General features: G+C 38.4%; 1 protein-coding gene across 1 annotated transcript in view; it reads right to left on the bottom strand.

The window, feature by feature from the left end:
• Positions 1-25,014, bottom strand: part of LOC150076383 (diacylglycerol lipase-beta-like) — a 281,587-nt gene that overhangs the window by 81,068 nt on the left and 175,505 nt on the right. The window contains exon 8 of the mRNA XM_090387345.1: positions 9,869-9,977. Within this exon, the coding sequence (XP_090243471.1) occupies positions 9,869-9,977 (109 nt within the window). The remainder of the gene's footprint in view (positions 1-9,868; positions 9,978-25,014) is intronic.

The following is a 25,014-nucleotide window of genomic DNA, read 5'->3' as shown; positions in this document are numbered from 1 at the left end:
GGTCAGGAATGACCACCGCATATTCACAGAGCAATATGGCCTTAGTTGCTAATGCTCCTAAAAACCAAATAACAAACAAACTTTCCAACCTTAGCATTGAAGTCCCCCACAATGATAGTGTAGTGGGTTTTTTGCTCATCTAGAAGACTCAATTTCAGTGTACATTTCTTGAACCTTTTCATCATCATCATGGCTCGATGTTGGTACATAAATCCTTATAACCTTTAGCTTGTACCTCTTAGAAATCCTGAGTAGTAGTCTTGACACCCTTGGTGATGTACTTTTGAATTCCAAAATGTTATTTTTTATATCTTTATGGACCAGAAAGCCAACTCCACCTTCATTCCTTTCACTGTTTCCATTGGTGTACAGCAGATTTCCATTTGATAAACTTATAAGTGATTCATTTCTTCTTCTTGTTTCAGCCAAACCGATGATATTCCAATTCAAATTTTTAATTCCTTTTCCAGCTCTAATATTCTGTTTTCACCGATGAGCAATCTTACGTTGTAACAGGCCAAGTTCAGTTTCCGTGCATGGTCATACCCAGAGATCCTTAGCACCCTCTGCTTCCACTCTGATCCTCTCACTGCCATAAGAGGGAGAGTGAAAGCCGCTGGGGACTGAGGGCCATTTTTTTCGTTGTGCTGGAGGGTTGGTCTTTTCCTCTTCACACTGACCAGGCGTCTTGAAGAGAACCACTCTACATGTTCGTTGCTACCCAAGTGACATAACAGGGCTTACCATCGAGAAGCTGTGCATGAGTGGATTTTAGGGAGGCAGGCCAACTGGACTTCTCCTAAATCTTCTGAGATAGAAAGATATTGGATCCATCAGTTGTTTAGACTGAGTGTGTGATAACACACAGAATGCCTGTTCCCCTCTAAGCCCCTATCAAGCTAATCACACGGTCTTAATTCTAAAATGGACATACCATTTCACTACAACTTGTACACAAATTTAAAATTGTTCACTTTGTAATAATGTAATTCTTTATTTTAAACACTAGAGTGGACAAAACTATTAATAAAAAATTTTTAAAAAGAAAACATTTAAATTTTGTTTTTCAAATGAAAAGCACCATGGTGCACCTTAAACATGAGCACACCCATTATGTAGTTGTTTTTAGTGAAAGAACTTGCATGAGCAAGCATACAAATTTGTGCTCCAATTAATTTCACATCCATTACAAAAAAAAATCATTAATGAGAATCAAAGCAAAGTTTAAAGAATGTAGCTATATGGAAGATCAATTTGGGTTCAGAGAAGGATTTGCAATGAGAGAAATACTAAGAGTTTGAAAGTCCTTGGAGAAAGAAACTTAAAAACTAATAGACACAAGAGGACATGCTATGTCAATTTTTAGACTTTTGACTGAGTGGATGCCACATATACAACTCCTATATTTGACCACTTATCTACATCAGGTGTGAGCTGTAAACCTAATAAGAGAGTTGTATATGGGACAAACTTCCTCTGAAGATCCTTAGTAGCAAAAGTCTGTGGAGGAAAAATTGGAAGGGTTGCAAAAAAAAGATGTTCTTTATTGCTACTAATTTTCAATATTTATGCAATGAAAAGTAGTTAAGGCAGAAATAAAGGAAAGAATGAAAGTAGAAAGAAAAATGATTAAGGTGATAGGATTTAGAGATGACCAAGTTTTGCAGGGAAAATAAAGAATGAAGGAACTGGATGCAAAGAACAATTTTGATCATATACTCAGATTTCAGAAAAGCCTTTTAAGACTGTTGTGCATAAAAGACTGCTGTTCAAATGGACCAGTGTGGCATTAAGGGAAAGTTACTGGTATGGATAAAGCAATGGTTGAGTGGGAGAAGACCGAGGTAGTGGTTAATTATCAATGGACACTGCTCTTCTTGCACTAATATCATCAGTGGTGTTCGGGAAGCTATTAAGCTTCCCGAAAATTTGAGAATTAAGCCACTGGAGGATCCCTCCTCCAGTGGCTTAATTCTCAATGGGGTGATAATTCTCAATGGGGAACTGGATGAGGTGATACCCTCAGGGTATCACCTCATCTTAGATCAAACAAGAATCACCTCCATATTGCAGACAGATGTCTATGTACTCAGATGCTTGAGGCATGAGGAATTGATGCAGATCTGAAAAGCTTGTGGAATATAGCAAATACAGAGGACTGTCCTTGCAGAAGTGACATGACTTTTTTCTGCATTTGTTTTCCATGTTCAAACAATTCTTGAAGGTGTGTTAGTGTTCTAATCTCTGCTTCATGTGAAATGAGGAATCTGCCTTGTCAGAATTGATTCAACAATCAGTGAATTACGAACCTGCTGACATGTAAAAGTTTATCTCTCTCTCTCTCTCTCTCTCTCTCTCTCTCTAGTTTGCAGTGATTATATAAAGATTGCAAATACAATTTTCATGGTGTGTAATTTTTTATTAGCATTAGCAGAGGTATATGATGCAAGAAAGCAGGCTTATACAGCACCAGCCAAAAAAAAAAAAAAAAAAAAAATCGATTTCACACAACCATTAGCTCTAAAAGTTTGTCCAGTTTTTCCTTGAATTTATTTAAGCTATCAACTTAATTTCCACAATGACAAATGCAAGAAATTAACTACCTGTTGGTTAAAGGTGAACTTCTGTACATCTATTCTGCAACTATCTTTCCTCAATTTGAATCTATTCCCCCCTGAGGTTCATAATTTGAGCAAGCAGAAAAAGTCCCATCAGCATTGAGCCTGCTCAAACCATTCAAGGCCTTATGATATGGTTACAAAGGAACTGGATGTAAAGAATAATTTTGATATCATATATTTGGATTTCAGGAAAGCTTTTGACACTGTTGTGCATGGAAGACTATTGTACAAATTGGAGCAGAATGGTATTAAGGGTAAGTTGCTACAATGGATAAAAGGATGGTTAAGTGGGAGAAGACAGAGGGTGGTAATCAATGGGTGCTGCTCTTCGTGGACTAATGTTATTAGTGGAGTCCCACAGGGTTCGGTGTTGGGTTCACTGTTGTTTTGTATATTTATAAATGATATTGATGAAGGTATATCAGGCTCAGTGTTAAAGTTTGCAGATGATACAAAGGTTGGCAGGGTTGTTAACGACAGTAATGGCAGTGTGCTACTGCAACAGGATCTAGATAATTTGGGCAGATGGGCTAAGAAGTGGCAACTGAAGTTTAACCTTAACAAATGCAAAGTACTGCACATGGGTAGAAGTAACCCCAGAGAAACGTACCAACTGTGTGGTACTACACTTAAGGTGGTAGAAAATGAAAAAGACCTGGGAGTAATTGTGCAGTCGGATATGAAGTTTTCTGAGCAATGCAGACAGGCTGCCAGGGCAGGTCATGGGGTTTTGTCAATGATATATAGGAATTTTGCTAGCAGGGAAAAGGAGGTGATTGTCCCTCTGTATAAGGCAATGGTCAGGCCACACCTTGAGTACTGCGTACAGGTCTGGAGGCCTCATTTTAGGAAGGATGTCGATTTCCTTGAGAGTGTACAGAGAAGGGCAACAAGATTGGTGAGGGGAATGAAGGAATCCTCTTACCAAGAGAGGCTTAAGTTCTGCAAATTGCAGTGGCTGGAGACCAGGCACCTGCGTGGTGATCTGATTGAGGTGTATAAGGCCTTGAATGGGTTGAGCACACTGAATTCTGATGGGATCCTTCCTCTTGTTCAGATTACGAACCTAAGGGGGCGTAAATTCAAATTAAGAAATGGCAGATGTAGAATAGATGTGCGGAAATTTGCCTTTAGCCAGCGGGTGGTTAACTGCTGGAACAAATTTCCATCTGTCGTTGTGGAAGTTGATAGGTTGAATAAACTTAAGTAACTGGACAGGCATTTGGAGGGAATGGTGTGATTTTTTTTTTTTTTGGCTGATGCTGCATAAGCTCATACATTTGCTTTCTTGCATCACATGCCACTACTACACCTCAATCAGATCACCTTGCAGGTGCATAGTCTCCAGATGTTGAAACTTGCAGAACTTGGGTCTTTCTTGGTAAGAACGCCACTTTGTTCCTCTCACCAATCTTGTTGCCCTTCTTTGTACTCATTCTAGCAACTCTACAAATTTCCTCAAATGAGGAAATTTGTAGAGTTGAGCAAATGTAGAGTAGCAAATGAGGCCTCCAGACCATTATGCAATATTCAAGTTGTGGCTTGAACACTGCCTTATACAAAGGAATAATAGCCTCCTTTTCCCTACTAGCAAAATTCCTGTATATCATTGACAAGATCCCATGACTTTCTCTGTTACTGCACAATTACCCCCAAGTCTTTTTCATTCTCCCCTTCCCTGAGTATAGTATCACACAGTTGGTACATTTCTCTTGGGTTACTGCTATCCATATGCAGTACTTTGCATTTGTCAATGTTAAACTTCGGTTGCCACTTCTCAGCCCATCTGCCCAACTTTTTTAAATTCTGTTGCAGTAACATACTGTCATTACTATCATTAACAACCCTGCCAACCTTTGTGTCATCTGCAAACTTCAACATTAAGCCCGATATTCCTCCATCAATATCATTGATAAATATACAAAACAACAATGGGCCCAACAACAAACTCTGGGAACTCCACTAATAACATTAGTCCAAGAAGAGCAGGGTCCATTGATTACCACTCTGTTTTCTCCCACTCAACCACCCTTTTTTCCATTGACACAACTTGCCCTTAATGCCATACTGCTCCAATTTGTACAGTAGTCTTCCATGTGCAATAATATCAGAAGCTTTCCTGAAACTCAAGTATATGCTATCAAAATTATCTTTTGCAACCAGTTCCTTTGTAACCACATCATAGTATCCAATCAATCTGGTCAGACAAGACTTCCCCTTAACAAATCTATGCCATGTCTGAATTATTACTGCAGTCTTGTCTAGATGATCCTGCAATGCTTCTTTAATCAGTGGCTCCATTATTTTCCCTGGAACAGAAGTTAAACTAACAGGTCTGTAATTACTTGTTGTCCCCTTTTTATAACCCTTTGTGAATTGTTTAATTTGTGTTATGAGATATCCATAATAAATGTTAATGTTATTTTCTCTATATAGCTTGTAGAAGATAACATTTGTAATTTGTATAACTCCTAGCAGGACAGTGATATCATATATTATAGTAACTACATATTAAAGATTCCTATTAATGATAATAATGATGATATCAGGCTTAATGTCTAGGTTGGCAGATGATATGAAGGTTGAGAGGGTGTGGTTAATGATAGTAATCATGGCAGCCACTGCAACATGATTTAGTCAAATTAGACAGATAGCCTAAGAAGTAGCAATTGCAGTTTAACATTGACGAATGCAAGGTACATCATATGGGTAGCAGCAATCTCAGATTAATATACCAACTGTGTGCTACCACAATTGGGGTAAAGGAGAATGAAAAAGATTTGGGATAATTGTGCAGTAAGATATGAATTTCCCTGAGCAGTGCAGGCAAAATACCATAAGCTGCCAGTCAGCTCAAGGAGTTTTGTCAATGATATCAAGTAATTTTTCCAACAGGTATAAGGATGTGATTATCTCATTATATAAGGCAATGGTTATGCCACATCTTGAGTACTGCTTATGGATCCAAAAGCTTTATTTTAGGAAAGATGCACATCTGTTGGAATAGGTGCAGAAAAGAGTAATGAGATTAATGAGGGGAACAAAGGATGCTCTAACCAGGCTTCAGTTCTGCAAATTGCAGCATCTAGGATCTAGGCACCTGTAAGGAGATCTGATTGAAGTTCAATGGACTGAATAAGCACAATGCTGATGGAATCCTTCCTCTTGCTCATACTACACACATAAGGGACAAATTGAAGAATGATGGTTGAAGGATAGATGTGTGGAAATCTGCCTTCAGATGGTAGGCAGTTGATGGTTATAACAAAGTTTCATCTGGTTTTGCAGGGGAGAGTAATTTGAATAAATTCAAGGAAGAAAACTAGATAAAATGTTAGAAGGGATGGATAGATGATATGTGAAGTGTTGGACTTTTTTTTTTTTTTTTTTTTGGCTGATGCTCTATAAGCTTGCTTTCTAGCATCATTTGCCACTACTAATACAGTGACTTCTTAATTTACGCAAGGGTTATGTTCCAAAATGTCTTGCTCAATTTAAATTTATGCATAATGTAAATAATCACCAAGAAATACAATAATAGGCCTATGAGAGTAACTCACATCTAGCTAAGTTACCCCTACCAGTACATGCCATTCATATTCTTTGGTTGGAAGACTGGGCCCTTTAAATAAAATGATGAGATTCATTCATTAATCTTTACTGATTTACTTTTTTTTACACTAAGAAAAAGTATGTTCACCACTATAACCAACATATACAGTACAACACAAACAACTATTGAAAGAGAGAGATGGGGTGGAGGGTAGCCTTAGGCAGATTGATGAGAGGGATTATCATTGTCAGATTCCATTCCCTTGGATTTGGACTAGATAGGTGGGGGTGGTGTGTTATGCTAACCCAGGAGGTGGAGGGTTCACTTGACTGCTCCCTTGAGCACTTGAAAAAGGAATCCAGAGTTAGTTGCTTTGCACGTTGCCAATTCTCACGCTACAACTCATAGTAGCAACCAAGTACTAGAGTGACTTACGTTGCACTTTAGAGTTTTGGCCTTCATTTATAAGATTTAATGCTTTCGATATTCCTTTCACTGTCAGGCTACGTTCTTAACCTCTGGGCTTTCGCTTGCTGCTAACCCTTCCTCTTCTTCTTCTTGAATGTGATGCTGCTCCAGTGCAAACAGATTTTCATTTGACAATTTGTGATGATGCGAATCAATTAAATCATTGACCACTATAATTTCTGGCAAATATTTAAAATTTATAGTGATATGCAGCCCAACGCTCAAGACTTGATTTCTAAATCATCGAAATCAGTTACCTCCACTTCAGTGAACCCTACCTTTTTAGCAAGTTTCATGCAATTAGTAATAGTCATAATCATGGCATGTGATGCAAGAAAGCAAGCGTATGAGCTTATGTAGCATCAGCCAAAAAAAAATAAAATAAAATTCACACAACAACTCCCTCTAAATGTTTGTCCAGTTCCTCCTTAAATTTATTTAACCTATGAACTTCCACAATGACAGATGGAAATTTGTTCCAGCAATGAACCACCAGCTGGCTAAAGGCAAATTTCCACACATCTATTCTATATCTGTCTTTCCTCAATTTGATTTTATACCCACTTAGGTTCGTAATCTGAACAAGTGGAAGAATCCTATTGGAATTCAGCGTGCTCAACCCATTCAAGGCATTATACACCTCAATCAGATCACCTTGCAGGTGCCTAGTCTCCAGCCACTGAAATTTGCATATCTTAAGCCTCTCTTGGTAAGAGGATCCCTTCATTCCCCTCACCAATCTTGTTGCCCTTCTCTGTACACGCTCAAACAAATCTACATCCTTCCTAAAATGAGGCCTCCAGACCGGTATGCAGTACTCAAGGTGTGGAGTGACCATTCCCTTATACAGTGGGACAATCACCTCCTTTTCCCTGCTAGCAAAATTCCTGTATATCATTGACAAAACCCCATGACCTGCTCTGGCAGCCTGTTTGCATTGCTCAGAAAACTTCATATCTGACTGCACAATTACTCCCAGGTCTTTTTCATTTTCTACCACCTTAAGTGTAGTAACTACACAGTTGGTACATTCCTCTCGGGTTACTTCTACCCATATACGGTACTTTGCATTTGTCAATGTTAAACTTCAGTAGCCACTTCTCAGCCCATCCTCACAAATTTTCTAGATCCTCTTGCACTAGCACACTGCCATTACTGTTATTAACAACCCTACCAACCTTTGTATCATCTGCAAACTTCAACACTAAACCTGATATACTTTCATCAATATCACTGAAAAATATACAAAACAACAGTGGACCCAACACCGAACCCTGTGGGACTCCACTAATAACATTAGTCCATGAAGAGCAGTGCCCATTGATTACCACCCTCTGTCTTCTCCTGCTCAACCATCCTTTTATCCATTTGTAGCAACTTACCCTTAATACCATTCTGCTCCAATTTGTACAGTAGTCTTCCATACACAACAGTGTATGGAAGACTAGAAAGCTTTTCTGAAATCCAAGTATATGATATCAAAATTATTTTTTGCATCCAGTTCCTTTGTAACCACATCATAATATTCAATCAAATTTGCCAGACAAGACTTTCCCTTAACAAACCCATGCTGTGTCTGAATTATTGCTGCAGCCTTGTCTAGATGATCCTGCAATGCTTCTTTAACCAGTGACTCCATTATTTTACCCGGAACAGAAGTTAAACTAACTGGTCTGTAATTACTCGTGCGACCCTTCGATCCCCCTTTGTGAATTAGGGATACATTTGCACATCTCCAGTCCATGGGTACCCCCCTGAGTCCAAGGATGCTCTCATAATAGGTGACCCAAGTAACTATAGACCTGTTAGTTTAACTTGTGTTCCGGGTAAAATAATGGAATCACTGGTTAAAGAAGCATTACAGAATCATCCAGACAAGACTGTAGTAATAGTTAAGACACAGCATGGGCTTGTTAAAGGGAAGTCTTTTCTGACCAATTTGATTGGATACTATGATGTGGTCACAAAGGAACTGAATGCCAAAAATAATTTTGATATCATATACTTGGATTTCCGGAAAGCTTTTGATACTGTTTCACATGGAAGACTGTTGTACAAATTGGAGAGGCATGGCATTAAGGGTAAGTTGCTACAATGGATAAAGGGATGGTTGAGTGGGAAAAGACAAAGAGTGGTAATCAATGGACACTGCTCTTCATGGTCAAATGTTATTAGTGGAGTTCCCCAGGATTCGGTGTTGGATCCATTGTTGTTTTGTATATTTATCAATGATATTGAAGAAGGCATATCAGGTTTAATGTCCAAGTTTCCAGATGATACAAAGATAAATGGGCTGAGAAGTGGCAACTGAAGTTTAACATTGATAAATGCAAAGTAATGCATATGGGTGGCAATAACCCAAGAGAACTGTACCAACTGTGTAGTACTACACTCAGGGAAGTGGAAAGTAAAAAAGACCTGGGGTTAATTATGCAGTCAAATATGAAGTTCGCTGATCAGTGCAGATGGGCTGCCATGGCAGGTCATGGAGTCTTGTCAATGATATATAAGAATTTTGCTAGCAGTGACAGGGAGGTGATTATACAAGGCAATGGTCGGGCCACACCTAGAGTACTTTGTACAGGTCTGAAGGCCTCATTTTAGGAAAGATGTAGAGTTGCCAGAACAAGTACAAAGAAGGGCAACAAGATTGGTGAGGGGAGCAAAGTGGCACTCTTACCAAGAAAGGCTTAAGTTCTGCAAATTGCAGCACCTGAGAGGTGATCTGACTGAGGTGTATAAGGCCTTGAATGGGATGAGCAAGCTGAATGCTGACGGGATTCTTCCTCTTGCTCAGATTAAGAACTTGAGGGGCATAGATTCAAATTGAGGAAAGACAGTTGTAGAATAGATGTGCAGAAATTTGCCTTTACCAGTGGGTAGTTGATTGGTGGAACATACTTCCATCTTTTGTTGTGGAAGTTGATAACTGAAATAAATTTAAGGCTGAGCTGACAGGCATTTGGAACAAATAGAGGGATGAAATGGGTGGGTTTTTATTTTTTTGGTTGATGCTGCATAAGCTTGCTTTCTTGCATCATATGTCTCTACTAATGCTAATGCTAAATTATGAAATAAACTGAAAAATAAAAAAAGTTTCTTATTTGTTGTTTTATCTATTTAGATATGCATTTTGGTTATTCAGAGGAACTGGTTATTTTTTAAAGCATATCTAAGCAACATTAATGAGAGGACTATTTCAGAATGGTAAAAACATCATACTCACTCCCCACATATAAACAGCTATATTTGAAATATTTTCCACTGCATCTTTTGAATAGGTGTCATTCTTTACACAGCAGCAGCAGCAACAGCAGTAACGTAAACATGTCAACCTATAAAATAAACATGGGCTGCATATAAACATGCTATTCTTCTATTTATCTCAATCACTATCTAACATTTTGTATCCAAACAGAATCAGAAGAATGTTTGCACGGCCAGCAAAACATACAATCTTTAAAGACAAAATCAGAAAAATAAAATGAGATTATAAATATGATGTGTGTGTGTGAGAATAGGAAGAAGAGACCCCGTACTCTTATCACTCTGCATGCTCTGTATCTTAAACATGAATGGTAAAGTCAGTCAATATGATGATTGAACAGCAAATCATAGGGCAAATATTGGGATTAAAAATCTGTATATTGGTCAAAATATTGTTTTTATTTCCCAGGGTAAGAAGCACACAGTATTAAATATATTATACTAAAAACCTCAAAATTGTTGGGTATTTATTCAAATGAAAATATCTTCAACATCTGTTGCACCTCCATAGCTAGGTGGACAGGAGCAGCAGTGCATAGCACATGCTTCTTGATTAGACCGGGGTTCGAGCCAATGACCACCAAATACGGAAGATGCGGAAAGGTCAGGGAATGACCACCGCATATCAACGGAGCAATATGGCCTTAGTTGCTAATGCTCCTAAAAACCAAATAATAACAATCAACATCTGTCACTTTTCTTATACTAGTAACAAAGTTCTCCCTAACAGGTTGAACCCATGCTCTCGACTCAAATGATACACAGCTCATTCTGGCAGAAATAATCTTTTATAATCCTCAAAAATAATACTGAGATTTAGACTGGTGGTGAACACTATTCATTATATTTGACAGATAGTCAATAAAGCAGCCAAGACACTTAATATCTAAACCAATCAAAGCATCATCAGCTTAGCATTATCCAATTGGCGAAATACTAATGACAAAAGTCTAACAATGCATTTTGAATTGTGAAATTTATTCCTATTCTTCAAACAATAGGAATGAAATCATTGTGAAGATGTAGCTGAAAACAGCTACCACAGTGTCATCAAAAGATTGATCTGATAATCTTATTCTTAGAGAGTGTACACAAATACAGTATTTTTAAAGTGTGAAAAGGGGTTAATTTCATGGAGATTTTTTTTGAGTCCATATCCATATATTCTGTTCACTAACATAGTCACCAACATAGAAAAATGCCTCAACCGTTAATCAATTCACACAGAATCACATTATCCATTAAGAACTAAGCAATTGTTTAGAACTCTTCTTTTGGGAGGATTCATTGTATATTCATACAGGTCCTACATATGAATATTTTATCTAGGGTACTATATACAGTATTTTGTGGCCCATGTAATGGTATTTTGCCTAGGGCCTATAAATTTAGAAATCTACTTCTGTATTCTCAAAAGGAAAAAAGCATATTACAGAATTTGTCTTCACTACTGTTACTAAGCATGTAATTTACTTAAATTATGTAAGAATGAATTTCTCCATGTTAACATCATTATACCTTATATCATAAGGTATAATGATGTTAACATGGAGAAATTAGATAAAGTAAGTTACAGTTTAATTTTAACATTAAATAACTGCTTACTATTCACTCAAAGTTTCAAGTTCAAATACTCATTTTCAAAATTTAAGCTAATAGTAGTTCTAGGCATGTCTGTGGATGGTAATCTAAAGTAGAACTTTTGTCTATTTCTTTATTTTAAAGAACATACACCATTTCACAATATGAGATGTAACAATAATGATGCCAACATATGAACTTTGGTTTGTCTAAAAATTAAACTATGTACTAATGATGCAAATGCACTAAGTAATGACATGCACTATTTAAATAAATAAGTGCAAAAGTCTTTCCAAAAGCGCAATCTCTCAAATCACCATAAGCTGCCCATATGTTACATTAAAAAAACAGAAACACTTCCCCAAAACAAAAGTATAATGTAATTTATTTGTAATTAGAATTAGCATTAGTAATGGCATATAATGCAAGAAAATAAGGTTATAGAGCATCAGCCAAAAAAAAAAAATCTTTCCATTTCACCTATCTATTTGCTCCAATCGTTTGCCTAGTTCTTCCTTGAATCTATTTAAGCTATTAACTTCCACAATGACAGATGGAAGTTTCTTCCAACAATCAACCATTCGCCTGGCTAAAGGCAAATTACTGTACTTCTGTCCTACAACTGTCTTTCCTCAATTTGAATTTATGCCCTCACAAGTTCATAATCTGAGCAAGCAGAAGAATCTCACCAGCATTGAGCTTGCTCAATCCATTCAAAGTCTTATTCACCTCAATCAGATCACCCCCAGACGTGCCTAGTCTATAGATACTACAATTTATAGAATTAAGCCCTTCTTGGTAATAGCACCCATTTGTTCCCCTCATCAATATTGTTAGTCTACTCTGTGCTCATTCCAAGCTCTTGTTGCCTGCACTGCTAAAAACACTTCATATCTGACTGCACAATTACAACAGGTCTTTTTCATTCTCCACTACCCTGAGTATAGTACTGCATAGTTTTTTATTGTTACTGTTAACCATATGCAGTACTTTGCATTTAGCATAGGCACATGATGCAAGAAAGCAAGCTTATATAGCATCAGCCAAAATAAAAAAAAACAAAAAAAAAAAACAACACCCTTATTTCTTCCATCCACTCGCCCCAGATGTTTGTCAAGTTCTGCATGGAATCTATTTAAACTATCAACTTCTACAACAACAGATGGAAGTCTGTTCCACCAACCAACTATATGTTGGCTAAAGGCAAACTTCCGCACATCTATCCTACATCTGTCTTTCCCCAGTTTGAATTTATGCCCTCTCAGGTGATTATTCTGAGCAAGAGGAAGAATCCCATCAGCACTGAGCATGCTCAAACCATTCAAGGCTTTATACACCTCAATCAGATCACCTCGCAGTTGCCTCGTCTCCGGACCCTGTAATTTGCAAAATTTAAGCCTTTCTTCATAAGAGCAACCCTTTGTTCCATTCTCTAATCTTGTTGCCCTTCTCTGTTCTTGTTCCAACAGCTCTACTTCCTTCTTAAAATGAGGGCCCCCCAGACCTGTATACAATACTCAAGGTGTGGCCTGACAATTGCCTTATACAAGGGGATAATCACTTCTTTATCGCTGCTAGAAAAATTCCTGTATATCATTGACAAGACACTATGAGCTATTCTTGCAGACCATCTGCACTGCTCAGAAAACTTCATATCTCCCTGCACAATTACCCCCAGGTCCTTTTCGTTCTCTACCACTGTCAGTGTAGTACCACAGAGTTGATACGTCACTCTGGGGTGACGCTTCCCATATGCAGTGTTTTACATTTGTCAATGTTAAACTTCATTTGCCACCTCTCAGCCCATCTGCTAAACTTTTCTAGATCCTCTTGCAGAAGCGTACTGTCATTAGTGTCCTTAACAACCCTGCCAAACTTCATATCGTCTGCAAACTTGGACATTAAGCTTGATATACCATCATCAATATCATTTATAAATACAGAAAACAATAGACCCAACACTGAACCCTGAGGGACTCCAGTAATAACATTAGTCCACGATGAGCAGTTTCCATTGATTTCCACTCTCTGTCTTCTCCCACTCAACCATCCCTTTATGCATAGCAGCAATTTGCCTCCAATGCCACATTGCTCCAATTTGTTCAGCAGTCTTCCATGTGCAACAGTATCAAAAGCCTTTCTAAGTTCCAAATATATGATATCAAAGTTATTCCCTGCATTCAGTTCCTTTGTGACCACATCATAGTATCCAATCAAGTTAGTCAGGCAAGACTTTCCCTTAACAAAACCGTGCTGTGTCCCAGCTATAAATGAAGTCTTCTCTAGATGATCCTACAGTGCTTTTTTAATCAGTGCCTCCATTAATTTTCCTGGAACAGAAGTTAAACTAACAGGTCTATAATTACTTGTGTCACTCATTGATTCTCCTTTGTGAATTGGTGTCATATTTCCACATTTCCAGTCCATGGGTACCTCCCCTTAGTCCAAAGAAGTTCTCATAATTACGACTAAGGGTTTCCTTACTTCCTTTGCTCCCTCCTTTAATATAACTGGATAGATCCCATCCACCCTGGGTGCCTTTTTTATGTTTATCTTCAACAATTTCTCCTCCACTTTACTCTCAGTTATTACAAAATCATCTATCTCACTGCCAGAGTTTATCTCACCTCTGGCATTCCCCTCCCTGAATAACTCCTCATGGGTGAATGTAGATGCAAAATACTAATTTAGTTTGTTAGCCACCTGAGCAGGATCATCAACAGTTGAACCATAAATATCCAGTGGACCAATCTGATTCATCCCTTTCCTTCTAGAGTTTACATAAGTAAAGAACTCTGTTTTTCTTTGCATCCTTTGCCAAAGATTTCTCATAATCTGTCTTTCTTTGCCTGCCTAATCTCCTTTGTGACTTGGTTACTAACCAGCTTATATCTATCATAGGCTTCCATGTCACCCATTAATTTATATGTGTCCCATTCATTTTTCTTCTCTGTCATATGTCTCATTAGTTCATCTGACATCCATTTAGGCCTAAATCTTGAACAATATTTCTTAGTTGGTACGTAAAGCCTAGTAGCTTCCAAGATAAATTCTTTGAATGCTTCCCAGTTTGAATTTTCTGTTTGGTAACATCATCAGTTGGTCCCACCGTATAAAATTTAAATACTGTCTCAGACCACCGTGGTCGCCTTTACGAAAGCAAAAACCCATTCCTTTACTCCGATGGTAGTTACCTCTTTGAGAAAATCCCACTTCAGCACAATGTGATCAATGGCACCTAGTGGTTCCTTTATCTGCAGATTCCTAAGGCATGAAGAATCACTACTGATAATCAGATCAAGAGTATTACTCCCTCTAGTTGCCTCCCGAACATGCTGATGTAGAAAACAATCATCCAATAAATACACAAAAGCCTTGCTTGTGTGTGAGTGACCAACCCACAAATTCCAGTCAATATCTGGGAAATTAAAATTGCCCATTATAAGACTCTCTGATTTACTGGCCCACTCTATTTCCCTGTACAGTTTCTTATTATACTCATCAGAGTGATTAGGCCTATAACACACTCTACTCTCAATTTTGATCTCCCACTGCTTATGTCACACCAAACTGACTTGACACTGCACTGTTCAGCGATGTCGACTAGCTTTTTTGTCTGCAATTCTGCCCAGACACGATAGGAGGGAGTATATGAGGAGAGCCTTGTCGATCAATTCATCCCTGCAAAGATTGTGCAAGGCTCAAGGGGTAGAATTTTTTTCAGCCTGGACTGTACTTGTTAAGAGGAGAGACTGCTACTACAGTAATGGGATACACTTAAATAGAAAGGGTGCAAGAATATTTGCTGATGCTATCGAGGCAGTGTTAGGTGGGTCAGAAAACTGCTAGCTTTTGGAGAGACAAAGACTAATAGATAAACAGTAGCCACTGGCAGAGGTGAAAGTGATTCTTGCACTGCTTCTATTGGAATGAGCAGAAGCCTGCAAAACAAGATGCAGGATATTTCAGAGACTGCTAGGAGTCCTTGCAGTACAAGTAAACACATGGGTTGTGTTAGGGTAGCTAAGAATAGAAATAGGTACATGTATACTTGCATGTACACCAATGCTAGGAGTTTAGTAAATAAATTTGATGAATTTGAGATATTGCTCAAAACATCAAAGACAGATATTGTTGGGATATCAGTGACAGTGTCACACACAGATATAAGGAATGCAGAACTGGAATTTGGGGTCTACAGAAAGGATAGACAGGATAGGAAGGGAGGAGGGGTTATGCTATTAGTTAAGAAACACAAGAAATTCAAGGAAGTGAAGCCAGTTGACATCGCTGGACAGTGCAGTGTTGAGTCAGTTTGGTGTGACATAAGCATTGGGAGATCAAAATTGAGAGTAGGAGTGTGCTATAGGTCTAATGACTCTGATGAGTATAATAAGAAACTGTACAGAAAAATAGAGTTGGCCAGTAAATCAGAGAATCTTATAATGGGAGATTTTAATTTCCCAGATATTGACTGGAATTTGGGGGCTGGTCACTCACACACTAGCAAGGCTTTTGTGGATTTATTGGATGATTGTTTCCTATATCAGCATGTTCGGGAGCCAACTAGAGGGAGTAGTACTCTTGATTTGATTATCAGTAGTGATTCTTCATGCATTAAGAATCTGCAGATAAAGAAACCACTAGGTGGCAGTGATCATCAGCCATTTTCAATCCACTGCAGGATGAAGGCCTCTCCAGCAACTTTCCAGTTCCTTCTGTTTTGAGCACTGGCCATCCATTTACTACCCAAAAACTCATGAATTTCATCTATCCATCTCTGCCTTGGTCTTCCAGGTTTTCTTCTAGCTCCTCTTGGGTACCATTCTGTTATTTTCTTAGTCCATCTGTCATCATGTCTTCAAGCTATGTGTCCTGCCCAAGACCATTTTAGTTCTTTAGTTTTGATAAGAATGTCCTTTACTTGAGTCTGCTGCCTAATCCATGTGTTTCTCTTCTTATCTAACAGTCTGATTCCCAGTATAATTCGTTCCATTCTTTGCTGTGTAGTTCTCAGCTTCTCTTCCATTCTTTTGGTGAATGCCCAAGTTTCACTTCCATAAGTCATGGTGGGGAGTATACATTGATTCATTATTTTACGTTTCAGACAAACTGGGATATTGCTCTTCAGTATGTGACTATATTTCCTGAATGCTATCCATCCAAAATTTATTCTTCTCTTGACTACCAGCCATTTATCATTATTACAGCTAATAACTTGTCCCAGATAAGTATATGACTCCACCTTTTCAATTACTGCTCCTTCAATCATTATTTCCCTTTCCGTGGCATACTTGTTCATCATTACTTTTGTTTTAGCCATATTCATCTTTAGTCCAAAATCCTTACTAACTGTGCATAACTGATTAAGATTTTCCTCTAATTCTTTGGGATCGTGACTTATAACCACAATGTCATCTGCAAATCGTAAATGGTTTAGGTACTCTCCGGCCACATTGACCCCTTTCTGCGACCAGTCTAATCTTCTGAAAGCTTCCTCAAGGGCAGCAGTAAACAGCTTCGGAGATATTGTGTCTCCTTGTCGAACTCCTTTCTCGATTTTAAATTTGCTACTGTCTTTGTCTAGTCTAATAAAGGAGGTAGCACTCTCATATATTTTCTTCAAAATCATAATCACACTTTTTCTAATGCACTTTGTGAAGAGCCTTGCCAGTTTTTGTGTTATGTCTCTTCCTCCCAATTTTAACAACTCTACAGTAACTTCATCTTCCCCTTGGGCTTTCCGATTCTTCATTTTCTTCAATGCATGTTCTACCTCATCAGGAAGAATATCGGGTATGTCGTATGTGTTGCTACTTTGCAATCCATCTTCCCCACTGCTGGTATCATTCCCTCGCTCCTTGTATAATTCTCTATAGTAGTCTTCTGCTATTTGAATTATGCCTTCTCTGCTGTTTATAAGTACACCATTGCTATTCTTCAGTTTCAGTATCATTTGTCTTTCTGTATTACTGCTCATGGCTGCTGATTTAAATCCTTTGTTTTCCCTTAATGCTTGTTCTACTTATCTTGTGTTAAATCTTCTTATGTCCTCTCTGAGTCTCTTTCTAATGGCTTTGCATAACTCAGTATACTCAATTTTCTCCCTGTCAGTGTTTTTCTTGCTCTTCATTTGTCGTCTTCGGTTCATCATGACAAGTGTTTCTTGACTAATTTTTTCTTCTTTGGATTTCTTTTTCCCTATAGGTTTCTCAGGCTTTATCACTTTCAGAAAGTTGTAATATTCCTCGTCGATATCTTGGTCCTGAGCAGTCTGCAGAAGCTCAAACTTGTTCTTAAGTTCCAGTACATACTGCTTTTTCTCCCCCTCCTCTGTTATCTCAAAGACCTTTGTATTATTTACTCTAGTCAGTTTTTTCCTTTCCTTTCCTACATATATATCAAGTGCACATCTTACCATTCTGTGATCACTTCCAACATTTACCTTATTCAGGACGGTAACATCATTCACAATATATCTGCTGTTAGTGAGGATGAAGTCGATTTCATTAGTTGTTAATCCATTTGGAATCTTCCATGTCGTCCACTTTCTGTTCACCCTTTTCTTGAAAAAAGTGTTCATTACTGACAGTCCTTGAGATTCTGCAAATTCCACAAGTTTTTCACCTCTTTTATTTCTTTCACCAATTCCAAAATTTCTTATAGTTCCTCTTTCTGCGCTGTTTTGCCTTTTTCCAACCTTAGCATTAAAGTCCCCCATAATAATAGTGTAGTGGGTTTTCTGCTCATCTAGAAGACTCTCAATTTCGGTGTACATTTCTTCAACCTCTTCATCATCATGGCTCGATGTTGGTGCATAAATCATTATAATCTTTAGCTTGTACCTCTTAGAAATCTTGAGTATTAGTCTTGACACCCTTGGTGATGTACTTTTGAATTCCAAAATGTTGTTTTTAAAATCTTTATGGACCAGAAACCCAACTCAAACTTCACTCCTTTCACTGTTTCCATTGGTGTACAGCAGATTTCCACTTGATAAACTTTTAAGTGATTCATTTCTTCTTCTTGTTTCAGCCAAACCAATGATATTCCAATTCACATTTTCTAATTCCTTTTCCAGCTCTAATATCCTGGCAGTGATCACAATAGGTGACAGTGATCACAGTGTGCTAAAGTGGGATTTACTCAAAGAGGTAACTACCATTAGGGGTAAAGGGAAGGGTTATTGCTTTCGTAAAGGCGACTACGATGGACTGATACAGTATTTAAATTCTATACAGTGGGACCAACTGATGATGTTACCAACAGCAAATTCAAAATGGGAAGCATTCAAAGAACTTATCTTGGAAGTTACTAGGCATTACATACCAACTAAGAAATATTGTTCAAGGTTTAGGCCTAAATGGATGTCAGATGAACTAATGAGACATATGACAGAGAAGAAAAATGCATGGGATACATACAAATTAACACGTGATACAGAAGCCTATGATAGATACAAGTTGATCTGTAACCAAGTTACAAAGGAGGTTAGGCAGGCGAAGGCAGATTACGAGAAATCTTTGGCAAGGGATGCAAAGAAAAACAGCAAAAAGTGCTTCACTTATGTAAACTCTAGAAGGAAGGGGATGAATCAGATTGGTCCACTTGATATCAATGGATCAACTGTTGATGATCCTGCTCAGGTAGCTAACAAACTAAATGAATATTTTGCATCGACATTCACACATGAGGAGTTATTCAGCGAGGGGAATGCCAGAGGTATATTCAACTCTGGCAGTAAGCTAGAGAATCTTGTAATAACTGAGAGTAAAGTGGAGGAGAAATTGTTGAAGATAAATACAAGAAAGTCACCTGGGGTGGATGGGATCTATCCAGTTATATTAAAGGAGGCAGCAAAGAAAGTAAGAAAACCCTTAGCCATAATTATTATTATTATTATTATTATTATTAGCCATATGGTGCAAGGAAGCCTGAGGCTTATGCTGCACCAGCCAAAAAAAAAAAAAAATCCCGAGTTACCCTGAGAGAGAGAGAGAGAGAGAGAGAGAGAGAGAGAGAGAGAGAGAGAGAGAGAGAGAGAGTAGAAAGGAATCACCAAGAAAGAGAAGAATGATGATATCCAGCTCAGGACCCTGGGTGTGCCAAGCCCATACTCACCAGATGTGAGCCCCTGGGGTCAAATGAGAGCTTCCTTGGACTCAGGGGTGGTACCCACAGACTGGAGATGTGCAAATGTGACCCCAATTCACAAAGGAGGATCAAAGGCTGACACAAGTAATTATAGACCTGTGAGTTTAACTTCTGTTCCAGGAAAATTAATGGAGGCACTGGTTAAAGAAGCACTGCAGGATTATCTAGAGAAGACTTCAGTTATAGCTCAGACACAGCATGGTTTTGTTAAGGGGAAGTCTTGCCTGACCAATTTGATTGGATACTATGATGCAGTCACAAAAGAACTGGATGCAGAGAATAACTTTGATTTTATATATTTGGAAATTAGAAAGGCTTTTGACACTGTTTCACATGGAAGACTGCTGCACAAATTGGAGCTGTGTGGTATTGGAGGCAAATTGCTGCTATGGATAAAGGGGTGGTTGAGGGGGAGAAGACAGAGAGTGGTAATCAATGGACACTGCTCTTCGTGGACTAATGTTATTAGTGGAGTCCCTCATGGTTAAGTTTTGGATCCATTATTGTTTTCTGTATTTATAAATGATATTGATGATGGTATATCAAGCTTAATGTCCAAGTTTGCAGACGATACGAAGGTTGGCAGGGTTGTCAAAGACACTAGTGACACTATGCTGCTGCAACAGGATCTGGAAGGATTGAGCAGATGGGCTGAGTGGTGGCAAATGAAGTTTAACATTGACAAATGTAAAGTAGTACATATGGGAAACAGCAACCCCAGAGCAACGTATCAACTCTGTGGTTTCATTCTCTACCACTGACAGTGGTAGAGAATGAAAAGGACTTGGGGGTAATTGTGCAGGCAGATATGAAGTTCTCTGAGCAATGCAGACGGGCTGCAAGAGTAGCTCATGGTGTCTTGTCAATGATATATAGGAATTTTTCTAGCAGGGATAAGGAGGTGATTATTCCCTTGTATAAAGCAATGGTCAGGCCACACCTAGAGTACTGTATACAGGTCTGGAGGCCTCATTTCAAGAAGGATGTAGAGCTGCTGGAACGACTACAGAGAAGGGCAACAAGATTAGTGAATGAAACAAAGGGGTGCTCTTATGAAGAAAGACTTAAGTTTTGCAAATTACAGTGTCTGGAGACTAGGCACCAGCGAGGTGATCTGATAGAGGTGTATAAAGTCTTGAATGGTTTGAGCATGCTCAATGCTGATGGGATTCTTCTTCTTGCTCAGAATAATCACCTGAGAGGGCATAAATTCAAATTGAGGAAAGACAGATGTAGGATAGATGTGCAGAAATTTGCCTTTAGCCAGTGTGTGGTTATGTGGTGGAACAGACTTCCATCCCTTGTCATGGAAGTTGATAGCCTAAATAAGTTTAAGGCTCAGCTGGACAGGTATTTCGAACGAACAGAGGGGTGAAGTGGAAGTGGTTTTTTTTTTTTTTTTGGCTGATGCTGCATAAGCTTGCTTTCTTGCATCAAATTCCTCTACTAATGCTAATGCTAGCTGCACTTCTTTGGATTTTATGTTTCTTAACTAATAGCATAACCCCTCCTCCCTTCCTATCATGTCTATTCTTCCTGTACACATTGTACTCCCCAAATTCCAGTTCTGCATTCCTTATATATGTGTTACATCACGTCTCTGATATCCGAACAATATCTGCCTTTGATGTTTTGAGCAATACCTCAAATTCATCAAATTTATTTACCAAACTCCTAGCATTGGTGTACATGCAAGTATACATGCACCTGTTCCTTTTCTTAGCTACCCTAACACAACTCATGTGTTTACTTGTACCGCAATGGCTCCCAGCAGTCTCTGAAATACCTTGCATCTTGTTTTCCAGGCTGCCGCTCATTCCAATAGAAGCAGTGCAAGAATCACTTTCACCTTTGCCAGTGGCTACTGTTAATCTATTAGTCCCTGTATCCCTCCAAGTTAGCAGTTTTCTGACCCACCTAACACTGCCTGATAGCATCAGCAAGGGTGTAAGGTTGAATATGTTGAAAGGGTGTAAGCATAAATGACCTGTATATGCTGTGTAAGAAGGCTATTTAATTTACCTTTTGGTGGCATATGAGCAAATACAAATGGATGAAACTTGCAATGTTAATATTGTTTACAAATGACAGTCTAAAAGTTAAATAACCCATTGCTTATTTTCAATAAGTCAATAATATTGTTAATGGCTAACTAGGGGGCTCTGCTCCCTGCTCGGCAACCCCCATGCTCGCTTCTTTTGCACAGCCTTAGGTTGAGTATTTTACTCTGTATACATCACTTTAGTTCAAGGAAGTTGGAATCAAGGGATTTAAGGAAGAAAACTTTTGAGCTAAGAGATAGAGTTTTTATTGTTAAAAAACAGATCTCATCTCAATTCATAATGCATCTTCAAATACAATGTTCTTTATTTGTTTGTCGGCCCATTGTATGTGTATACCAGCCTTGCTTGTGGATCTTGAAAGAGCTACATATGGTTGTCCCTGACTGGATGTGAAGTCTCTGGAATCGACCACGAACAATCCAATGTAGTTGAAAGTCTGTCCCTGTGACTTATTTATCATCATTGCGAATGCTACTCTGACAGGGAACTGGACTCTCTTCAGAACGAAAGGCATATCTGTGTCCCTTCTCATGTCTAAGGTGATCCTAGGAATATGAACGATGTCTCCTTTCTTGTCGCTGGTGAGGATCTTGCAATTGAGAAAATCGTTTGTTGTGTCTGCTTTACGATCAAGTGGGTTCCGTTACACAACCCATCTAACATGCAGAGATTCCGGATGAGCATCGCCAAACAGCCCTCTTAACTATAGATTAAGAGGTGGAAGTCAAGAAGGGATCAGATCGTTGATGTATTCTGTAGGATATTGCAGAGAAATGTTTTCTTTGTTGCTGGATTCATCTCCACCGAGAGAGAGAGAGAGAGAGAGAGAGAGAGAGAGAGAGAGAGAGAGAGAGAGAGAGAGAGCGCGAGAGTGCCTCATCAACTGAAAGACATTGTACGGCCTTGCCAGGAAGTTTTGTGATGACTTTATCATTGAGTCTTCTCACGTCTTCGTTCCTAGAAGCAAGGTAGGCCCATTTACCAATCTCTTCTGTAGGGAGACCGCACGGATATAAAGTCTGTATCACGTCTTTACAAATCAGATCATCAGTGATCTCAAATTCCTTGATCCTGTTCTCACCTATATCCAGCAGCCATCTTGTGAAACCTTCTAATCTGCCTCTCATGTTTATCGTTAATTTAAGTGTTTCTAAAAAACATGGCCATAAATAACTGTTCTTTAAACAAATTTCATATATTCGCCTGCGAATATATGAAATTTGTTTAAAGAACAGTTATTTATGGCCATGTTTAGAATATACATATATTCTAAACATGGCCATTCTTTTTATATACATATTTTTATATATGTATATAAAAAGCTTGCCTGCGAATGAAGTGTCAGTATTGAAAATGTCTCTCATGGTTCGGTCGATCATCTCCAATGCTTGCTAAGGGATCATGGAAGCTTCATCCCACATGAAGACTTGTATAAGACACACCTTTGAAATGCATTGACCTATGTAATGCATGAGCAATATTGTTGCATCCGAAAGAGCAGGACTAAAAGATTTAGAAACTATACAAATATTTAAAATATATAACAAAATACAAACTATTTACAAATATATTCAAACTATATCGGGTCCCTTCATCAGCTGACATTACAATGGAACATCAAATGATGCCGGATGTGGTCATGTATTAGACAGTGAAGCACGTACACGAGGTTGGTGAACATTATGGAGGCTCGAATAAGTAATGTAATTGCCCCACCCTCTTCTCCCATTGGCTAGAATAAATATCAGTAGGAGGAAAACTTTTTTTTAATGTATAGAGAGAGAGAGAGAGAGAGAGAGAGAGAGAGAGAGAGAGAGAGAGAGTATTTTAGGGTAGAAGCCTCAAACTATGTAAAATTAAAACTACGACATTAGCTAGTGCATTTGCACTAACTAATGTCAGTTAGTTAGTGCACCTGTGAGGTGTATAAGGCCTTTAATGGGTTGAGAGCACTAAATTCTGATGGGATTCTTCCACTTGTTCAGATTACGAACCTAAAGGGGCACAAATTCAAATTGAGGAAAGGCAGATGTAGAATAGATATGCGGAAATTTGCCTTTAGCCAGCGGGTGGTTAATTGCTGGAACAAACTTCCATCTGTTGTTATGGAAGTTGATAGGTTAAATAAATTTAAGGAGGAACTGGACAAACGTTTAGAGGGTTTTTTTTTTTTTTTTTTTGGCTGATACTGCATAAGCTCATATGCTTGCTTTCTTGCATCACATGCCACTATTACTACTACTTGCATCATTACTACAGAGTTTAATTTTTTAGACAAACTGGAGTTTGTACACTGACATCATTATTGTAACATATCATATTGCAAAATCTTTCACAACAAATTGTCCTCCTTATACTTCAAATAAGTAATGCTTCCCATTAGAGAAGACTGTTAGTTATTTTCAATTGAGTACCACCACTCAGACAGTACTGTTTTGAAGATAACATACTCAACTGAAAATAACAAACAGTAGTCTTCTCTAATGGGAAGCATTACTTATTTAAGATAAAAGGAAGGCAAGTCATTGTGAAGGATTTCACAACATGATATGTTACAATAATAATGTCAATGTACAAGCTTCTTTTTGTATAAAAAAATAAACTATGTACTAATGCTGCAAATGAACTAACTAATGTCACAGTTTGAATTTTACATAGTTTAAGACTTTCTGCCCTAAAATATTATTAGTCTAATGAACACACCTTTTGGCATTTCTCATATTGTGTAAATAAGTCATAACTGGGTTGTCAACTGGTATATTTATAGATATATTTGGGTCTAATGGCTCCTGGGATTTCTTTCATCTCTGCATATGTACACTATCTGACAAGCCAGGAATTTAAAAGTATATGGGTCATGTGGTATGTAGCATGTTGTGCCCTTGTTCATCTGACCTGTTACCTATATAGTACTCTGGTGGGTCCTGCCACCTACTTTCCTGTGATTTCAGTGGCTAGAACCTAAAAAAAAAAAGTGCTGCTCGCGGTTAGTTATTAGCATTTGTTAGAATAATTTAGAAGCTTGCGAGGGGCTATACGCTGAAATAATATTTTCTATATGCCTAAATGGGTCAGGCAAGAAATTTTGATGTAGTTAAATTTGGATGTGTAGGGCTGAAAACGCTGTGAAAATCAACAGTAAAGGGGGGTGTGAAGACTGGAGGGAAGAAAAGGAAGTAAGGGCCGATAGAGAGGATGGCCCTGCGATTGCAGTGGAGCAGGCCCGTGCTCTACCAGAGGGAAGAGATTTGGGGAATGAGAGGAGTGGGGGACAAAGCCCCCTCTCCCCACAGGAGGGGGAAGAAAG

Source organism: Mastigoproctus giganteus, chromosome 13, assembly GCF_048544385.1.
Source record: "Mastigoproctus giganteus isolate SK-2022 chromosome 13, ASM4854438v1, whole genome shotgun sequence".
Taxonomy (NCBI): Eukaryota; Metazoa; Arthropoda; class Arachnida; order Uropygi; family Thelyphonidae; genus Mastigoproctus; species Mastigoproctus giganteus.
This window is presented reverse-complemented; position numbering and strand designations above follow the sequence as displayed.